Here is an 8,893-nt window from a genome sequence, read left to right as displayed (position 1 = left end):
GTAAGTGAGCCCCTCGACACGGCAGGGTCCAAGCCGGGACTGCTTGTGCGGAGGTGCTGTGCCTCCTGGCTGCACCACCCCCTGTGCCTGACGTGGGCTGCCCCGGCGATTTACAGAGGAAGGAGCCGCGAATACTGCACTAATGCAACCTGTGAGCTGAGCCCTCCCTCAGCTCCCCTGCCCGGGGTGGGATCGAGGTCCCAAACCCCAACATCAGCAATTTGACCAGTTCTGCGGAGAGAAGCAGCCCTCACTTGGCCAGGCTCGCGGCAGACTTGGTTTGTATCCGCTGCAAAGGGGGATGCGGCACCTCCCTGCTGCCCTTTGGAAAACCCTTCGTATCCTCCAAGGAGGAATAAGAGCGGCGCTATTGTAACTGGGAAATGAATTGCTTACTTTCTGGATTTGGCAGCTTCCTGTTTCGGAAACCTGAGATACCGACTCCAATTTCTGCTTGCTGCCAGCCCAGAAGGAGGGGATCCAAGGCTGCACATCCCGTGAGGCAGCGGTCCATTTGCTAACTGTGCCTGCCGGACAATGCCACTTACACCGGCCACAAAAACACCCCAACCTGCACTGCCCAGAAAGTCACTGCGGCCTTGAACTCCCGTCCCTCTGAAACAGCTCCCGGCACTGTGCATTCAGACGGTGTGTGTTGGCCTCTCTCACAGGGCAGCAAAATACAGGACTGCTTATTACTGATTAATTTATGAACATGCCAGTTTCCAGACCTAATTATGATATTGTGAGCAGCTGCGTTATAAAAAAGATGTCTGACTTGCCATACATAATGTAATGGATCTTTTGCTTCAAGGACTCTGCTGCCCTTTGAAAGTCAATGAGAGCGGGACGCAGGCCTGGCATCGCCGCGGGCGTGCTGCGGCAGCGTGGTCCCAGGGCTGTCACGATGCATTTGGCTCCCCAGCCGTGGTGTGGGGTAGGGGAAGAATTAAGGTTCAGAGCCGCCTTTGCAGCCAGGAGGCTGTCAAGGGGCTGCTCCGCGGTCTGCTTTAGCATGTTTCTGTCAGAAGCGCTGGTAAAGTTGGGCTTTGCCTCCGCGAGAGCTTTTTAGTAAGGAAAATGTCTTTTACTTTACAACGTAGCGATTCCTCTTCTGCTGCTTTACGACACGTTACTGCACTTGCCATTTCTGCTCTATAAAACCAATGTCTGTCCCAGCTGCATGGTCAAGCTGGTCTGTCTAGCAGCTGCATCAGCTTTGAATGGGATCAGAGCTGAGGATGGCAGCTCGGCAGATTCAGGGGAATGACCTGCAGGGGTTTTCCCTCTGTGATTCAACACTTTCTTACCTTGGAGCACTGAGAAAACCTTTGGATCTTGCCCTTCAGCTGGTGGACCTGTGGGGACATTTTTGGCTGGGAGATGTAGCTCTTCGTTTTAGAGACAACAACTGCAGAGGAAATTGGTTTGACAGCCAGAGCTAAGTGAAATGCTATCCTGGCTGCAGATGGCAACTACATAAACCAGTGATACCTACTGCTACTTCCTCTAACATCAGTCTTTAAGGATCAGCGGGTTATGTGCGTTTTTTTGTTGTTCCAGACTCGTTCAGGCACACTGAGGGGGACGTGACACCTCCCAGGGGATGTGGCTCAAGACAGAGTCAACATTGCTGCTTTCCTGGCTCCACGAAAACCTGACAGCCAGAGACAGTAGTGCAAGTGAGCAGCCGGGCAGCAGGGACGCTTCCCGTTTCTTCCCTCACTACTCACGGGACTGCTGAACATCCGGGCTTCACACCAGGCAGGAATTCAGCATATATATCGGAGTGAGTTTTCCCCATTCAGCAGCAGGAAAACAGAAGCAGAGGTATGATTAGGTTATTAAAAGATATTCTTAAAAGATATTCTTTCAAGAGTATCACGTTAAATTGCTACCAAAGTGCAATTCCTTTCTCCAACATGGGAAGGAGTCCACGCACGTGGGAGTGCCCAAACCATCCGGAGCAAACTTGGGGGCGAAAAGGCTTATTTCTTCCCATTTAAACAACGGGAATATCAAGCACCTTCGTGATGCAGCGAGGCTAACTTGCCATGTACTCTAGTTAAGCTGAAATGGAAGAGGAGTGGCCAAGCCTAATTTCTTTGTGAGTTGCCCCTAAGTGGGGACTGAACAACCCAATTCTTCAGTGCCAGTTTGGGTTCCTCCCCCTGCGCCCCACGGACACCCCAGCCATCGGTTTGCTTCCTTTCTCCATATGGGAAAGAGGGGAAAATGCCAGAGCTGGTGTTTGTTTGCTTCCATTTCCAGCTTTTAAGGCTTTGTTGTAACCATTGAAGGACTTAGCTTAGAGGAACCCTGTCCTGCTCGAGCTGTACTGAATGCACGCATAACCTGAAGCAGCCAGCTAGGAAGAATTGCTCTTCAAAAATCCTTTCCTTAATCTGAGCATGACACTAAGGGTCTGGCTTTTTTTAAGGCCCTTTTGAAGCTTGCCCAGAAGATTAACGTGTAAATGCAAAGAATGCGTTGGAAGCTCTTGAATGGAGATAGCTACTTCCAAATGGCCACAGGATTAAACTGATTGTAGCAAAAACCAGATTATTAATGGCATCGTGGCCAAAATAAGGTGAGTCCCTAAACAAGATGACACGGTATTTGCATATGACCTTGATGTTAGTTTCTCACACTACCTTTGTTTATTTTTACTGGAAGAAGCACAAGAAAAGCACGATGCTCGCTTAAATCTGCATAAATCCAAACATCTGAAGCTACACTGCTCCTTTTTCCTGGCCCTCTTCCTCTCTGAAAGCATGCTGCTTGCATGCTCACTCCCGTTTTTCCCATGAACTACAGGGTGTAGGCCAAAATGCCCTTTGCAACTGGTAACTTGCTAGGCACACTAGGTTCCAGTTAATGCAACCAATAGCCGTTTCATAATGCCTGAAGTATCTGTGGCATGAATATATTAAAAGCACTGAAAATGGCAGGAAATAACTATGCATGAGGAGCATTTTTTTTTTTCCACAGGGTCAATTTTATTCATCTGCTGAAAACATCTTCCAACGAGAAGAAATGTTAAGTTACATGGAAAAACGACTGCAACAACCACATTAACAGTGTTTGGGCGGCACTGCCGAGTATGAAATGTGCCTAGGTGCCAAAGTTGAAAGAGCCTCTCCGTGCACCGGGGCGGAGAGGCTCCTCCTTGCACCAGCACGCTCTGCTCTGCAGCGGTGTGGTGCCATGGTCCCTTTCGGCGGTGTTAGCTACAGACTGGCATGTGTTTCTTGGGGGAGAATGAGCCGGGTCTTTTAAGATCCAGTCACTTGGGAACCTGCCTTAGTTTGCTGGAGCTGGAGGCATGAGCTGAAGGAGAGGAACCACCTCGGGCTGCTGGGTCAGCGGTTCCCAGCCCTCCTGCTAACACCACCCAGCTGATGGATGCTGCTGCTTCCCGTTCCTGAGAAAATAACTATTTAGCCGACCACGCTCTAATATCCCACTGAACCGACCTACAGCAGCGGGGAGACCATCGCCTGCGGCCAGGCTGGGGGAACAGCCGGGAAGGGTGGGAGCAGCACCGAGGGCACCCGGCCGGCACTGCAGCTGTCCCTCTGGGCACGGAGCGGCTCTCCTTGGCCAAATACAGGACCTGTGAGGGAGGAGAGAGAAGTCCCAGCTACACATACTCCTTGAATAACTGCCGAACGTGCCTGTAACACAATGCAGTCACAGGCAATTATCGCTGCACCGAGACTGCTCTGGGGAGCCTTACTTTCCTGGGCTGAATTGCAACTATCAAATCTCGGTTGGTTTGGCTGAAAAAAGATCATGGCAGTGATCTGTTTTCACTGATGACTGTTTCCCACTCTGTTGTCATTAGAGTGAAATATAAAGGAGCCAAACTCCGGCTTCACTGAGACTGGTAAAAAATGGGACTTCGGGGGATAACTGCAATTCACACGGCAGCAGCCAGTGCTGTGCCTACCTTGGTTCTCAGCCAGTGAATTTTAAAGTAAACACCCTCCAGGACTGTTCTCCATTTGGATTTATTAGTCATTACTAAGAAAAGATAATTAGCACTTCTGAAACATTGTGATAATCAGTAGCATGAACTGTTACCAATAGAAACGGACTGGGGTACTGGTGCAGCGCAGGAATATGGCAGCTCTGCTCTGTGCAGAACTCCCCGTGTGTTCCCTGTACGGAGCGAGGACACCGGCGGGCACAGCCTCAGCTGGAGGAAATGCTCATAAATACCAGCACGCTCATAAATACCAACATCAGCGGAGGTGATGCCAGTTTACACGGGCTAAGGCAGGGCGTGGGGTCACTCCTTGGCCTGCTGGGCTTCTCCTTCTATTCACCTGCAGGCAGACTGACTTTTGTTACCATGTACAAACCTTGCTGGTTAAAGGCAATGGCAAATATTGCTTCTTCACTGTGCAACAGAAAAATAAGAGCTAGTTAGTTTCCTTTTGCCGTTTTTTATCTTTTCCCTGCTGACTCAAAGGAAAATAACCTTGTGGTGGAATGAAGGGAAGCGGGCTGTACCTGGATCCTTCAGACAATGATACTATTTTTTCCCCTCTTCTTTCTAAATTAATGAGAAAACAGTTGGACTCAAGTCAGCACTAAGACTCCAGAATCAGTACTTCCCTTATTATTCCCCAAACTTCCATTACTTATAATCATCTGTAATATTCATATGAGGGATGGGATATAAATCTCATGTGCTTAGTCTAAAACCCTAAGCATTAAGCATGCCAGGCTTCCTGCTATGCAAAGGAGTATTACTTAATCAGCTCACGGAAGTGGGTCTATTAGATTTATCAATGTTGGTATCTAAATAAATACTAGAATGCATAGGCATGTTTGTAGTCTTTATCTTTGTTTATCTGTACCTGAAAGTATGAGCAAAATCCATGCTTAAGAACAAGCACAGATAGAGGACCTACCCCCCGAAATACTTGCAAGTCTGTGAACACCGCCCTCCTTCCTGCCCTGTGCAGAGCATTTTAGGTCAGTATAATGTCAGTCTCTAAACCTCAAAGTATTAGCAAGAAAACACAGAAATGTACCAGCAACCTTACAGAAATGCACTGTTCCAGCGAACGTGCTTTGTACCCTCTGGGAACTTCCCAGCAAATCTTGGGGCCGAGTCCAAATCTATCGCTGAGGCAGAGCTGTGTCTGCAGCTGACGTCGGGGCTGTGGTGTGTTGCACGGGTGGAGATGCCTCACCTGTGTAACTCCTCCTGATGCTGATGGGAGCTGCGTCTTCCGGCAGCAGAGCACCTCAGGGCTGCGATTCCAGTGCCAGTGCCGCCCCCAGAGGCACAAAGGAGCTGCAGGGCCAGCATCCGGCTGGCTGAGGCACACAAAGCACCCGCGCACCTCTGCACCTCTCCTGGGAAGATGAGTGCCGTGGAGGTTCCAGCGCCACCGAGATGAAGCTCCCTCCCTCGGTGGTCACCAAGGCGATGCGTTGGTGGCTGCTTACAAGCTATGCACACAGAAGTAACAAGGTCTGCGAGCGGTTGCTTCTCTGCTGTTACTGACCTCTTAGAACAGAGATTGTGAGAACGGTCGCAGGGACTGAGGCACGGCTTGTACTCGAATAGCTGTCTGGTACACTGGGGTTACCATGGCAGTGCCCTGCAGATAGATGCTGCAGAGGAAAGCGGAGATGTCAGACCACAGGGACTCTTTTGTGTCTTAGACAGAAGGCTCGCTCCCATCCTGGAACTGGCCCGTGGACCAGAACAAGTATTGGAAGGCAATCCCAATCTCTATGTATCTACTGAAGTCTATTGTCAGATTGCTTCTAACAGTGGAACTGGGTTTAAAACACCTGGCTAACAATTTACAAACATGTCAACACTTCCCTCCTCCCCATCCTCATTTCCCACCTGCAGCACAGAGCCAACCTCAGAGCATCCCACACAGCAAAACGGGTCTCTGCTGCAACTTTCTGTCTCCATGAAAGTCATTTAATTCTGGTACTACTCTTTCCTATGCTGCTGATGCTATCGCAAACAAGTGATGTGGCTGGGTAACACTGTCTTTGTGGAAACCTGCCTCTGGCCTGAGGAGCCTCGGCTGATGCCACTGAGAAGCTGGAGACCCGATGGGCTGAGCGCTTTCTGTGGCTGCGCTGCTTTCCCTCCCAACACCTGGGTGAGCTGAGGAATACACTGGGCTCTTGCACCAGTCTGGTTTAACACTGCCATCACCCCAAAAATCGGCTTGGGCGTGCAACAGGCTGCTTGGAGAGCTTGGTGTAGCCTGCTGCCTGGGCATGGGTGCCTCCAGAGGAGGCTGGGGCAGGAGCAAAAGCACAGGCACGGCCCAGGAGGTCTCTGCTAGCCTGCAGGTTTCCCAATGACTGTAAACAATGCTGACTTCAAGTCTGCTCCAGAGCCTCCTGGTCTTGCAGGAATAACTCCGACTCATTTACTGCCTGAGGACGTTAGGATTTCTGGAAGGAGCTAGCTGCAGACTGCAATACTGGGCACAGCCATCGTACACGGCGTATTTCAGTGCAAACCTGCTTACAGAGCAGGCACAAGTCTTCTTTGGTCAGGAACGGGCACGTGGCCCCAACCTTTTGTGTAGGAAAGCGCCTGCGGCTCATTTCTGCATCCCCTTCGCCTTGGGAGCACCGCGGCCGGGGCTGGCAGCACGTTAGAGCTCCAGCTGGCTGCAGAGGCTGCGGGCAGGTCACCCAGAGCTGGGTGAGGATCGGCTTAGCGTGGGGTCCGGCAGCTGCCTCTCCGCCCCTGCCAGCCAGCGGGAGGGCAGTGGATTAGGAGCTCTTCAGACAGCTCCAGGGATCACGCTTACATCTGATGCGATGCACAACACGAGCCCGCTCCGCTGCAGGCGCGGCCCCTACCTCTGACGTGAGATGTCTGCAGAAAATCCCAGGATTTGGTTTTAAAAGAAAAGCAATTCTTATACACACATGCTGCCTTCAGCGTACTTTCCCTTAGCAGAATGCTGCTGTCTTTTAGACCATGAAAAGACAGATATGAACAGGTTTGGTGCCAGGAACAGCACCGCAGTCAAGCACAGAGTTCAGTCACTACATGCTGGTAATCGTTTCATTCCTAAAAGTGAGGGAATGGGTGATTAACAAGAATGAAGCTCAGAGTTTATAATTAGCTACTTCAAGAAAGGCCTTTCAATAATATGTAATTGGAGATACATACATGCTTTTAATGCTAGGCCAAGTGTGAACTGATTGGGTCTTTGGTCTTTCTGCTTTTGTGAATCACACTACAATAGCAGCTTAAAAATAAAAAGTATTTTTAATTTAAACCGGTCTAGGCAAATGCCACACTAAATATAGTGTGTATATGCAGTATATAAGAGCAAGGCAAGAAAAAGGATTATCAGAATAGCTGAAATAATTTTGTAAATGGCATATACTGCACATCTATATGGTTTAATTGTCATTCCTATCCTGTCAGATCTGTGTGGAGGCAGCTAGGTGCTTAAATACAACTTGGTACATTAGTTGGTGCATTTACTCTTGTTTAGAGCTGGTCTGGGCTTTACCTCAGGGTTTGAGGGTTTTATCTTTGGATTTGGGGTTTTCATCCTTAATAAAAACCGAAAGGTGCAAGTGCTTTGAACAGCTGTACTCCAGCACAATCTATTCTACAGTCACCTTGAACCAACACTTTGAAGTAAGTCTTTCTATTAACTTGAACAGGGGGTTAACCGGGCATCTGTGAAGAAAAAAGGCGTTCTCTTTCTCTGCCTGTTGCAAATTCCTCTACAGTTAGACTCGTCTCAGCTAAGCATGTAGACCTGAGCCCCGTCCTGGAATTATTTTGCCCAATTCCAGGTTACAATGGCACTTTTGTGTTAAATCCAGTTTCTTCACTGTATGTCTTTTTGTCTGTCTGTTGGTGTCTGTCCATTGAATGAAGAAGCCTCAGAGCTCCCTGGGTATGACAGTGAACGGGATGACAGGACTGCTGGATTCGAGGTCCAGAGCGGTGAGGAAGCATTCGATGGCTGCTTCGTTTTTCCCCTGAGCTTGCAGGACCTCCCCGAGGCTGTTCCAGGCCTGGTGGCTGGTGTTCTGGATCCGGATGGCGTCTCTGAGGACCTTCTGGGCCAGCTCCCTCCGCCCAAGTCTGTTCAGCACCAGGCCCTGCCAACAAACAAGTGAGGAGCGGTTAGCGGGGGCACCAGGCGGCAGAAGAAAGGAGAGCCCAAGCTCCCAGCAGGCTGGGCAGACCTAAGCGTGCAGGCGCAGTAGCCCTGTGCAGGGGATCTCCCCCGTGCTTCTGGAGAAGAGGAGCGATCAGCCTTTGATCTCTGCTTTTTCTGGTTGTGATCCTTTTGATTTTGTAATTTAAAATGGTAACTGTGAAGATTAAGCAGAGACTGATCCAGCCCTGCAAGCACTCCTGCTGTGTTACCGGGAGGGCGAAACACTGGTACTGTGTGATGCCGGTAAGCAGGGAAAGGCTACAGGCCCCTTAAGCATCCCTCCCTTCTGCACCAGCTTCCAGTCCCCAGGAACTCAGGTTCAACTACACCAAGTACCTAAATTACCACTTGCATGTCTGGAAAATCCATCTGAGGCTGAGGTGAAGTCCCTCAGCTCCAACATCTTGACCATATAGAAAGACCTTTCCTCTTGACAAACGGACTAGAGGGATGAGACCCCCTTCCAGGGCCAGGCTAGCCGTAACAGCATTGGGGCCCCTCTGTCCGTTGTAGAGCCTAAGGCAACGTGGGGGAGAAGGATGGAGGAACCTTGCTTAAAAAGCTGTCCTTAGGGTAAGAAAAGACACAAGTGGGTGTAACCATCTGGAAGGAACAGGAGGGGGAGGATGAAAGAAGCGGTAGGAAGAACATGTTTTCCTATAGGGCTCACGTAGATGCCTCTGAACTGACAAAGCATCTAA

The 8,893-nt window shown here is 49.9% G+C and overlaps 1 protein-coding gene and 1 long non-coding RNA gene across 4 annotated transcripts in view; one reads left to right on the top strand and one right to left on the bottom strand.

The window, feature by feature from the left end:
- LOC308193492 overlaps positions 1-4,836 on the top strand; it is a 34,744-nt gene extending 29,908 nt beyond the window's left edge. Inside the window, exon 2 of the long non-coding RNA XR_013949687.1 lies at positions 1,564-4,836. This is a non-coding gene — a long non-coding RNA (uncharacterized lncRNA). The remainder of the gene's footprint in view (positions 1-1,563) is intronic.
- The window catches only part of TTC7A (tetratricopeptide repeat domain 7A), a gene marked incomplete at its 5' end in the record, with an annotated part of 172,914 nt that continues 166,995 nt past the window's right edge, over positions 2,975-8,893 (bottom strand). For all 3 annotated transcript variants that reach the window (XM_080588231.1, XM_080588229.1, XM_080588233.1), the window contains one exon: positions 2,975-8,130. In XM_080588231.1, the coding sequence (XP_080444357.1) occupies positions 7,909-8,130 (222 nt within the window). In that variant the 3' untranslated portion in view covers positions 2,975-7,908. The remainder of the gene's footprint in view (positions 8,131-8,893) is intronic.

Source organism: Anser brachyrhynchus (genome assembly GCF_964034855.1).
Source record: "Anser brachyrhynchus genome assembly, chromosome: 3".
Taxonomy (NCBI): Eukaryota; Metazoa; Chordata; class Aves; order Anseriformes; family Anatidae; genus Anser; species Anser brachyrhynchus.
Note: the sequence above shows the minus strand (reverse complement) of the source record. Positions and strands in the feature narration are given on the sequence as shown.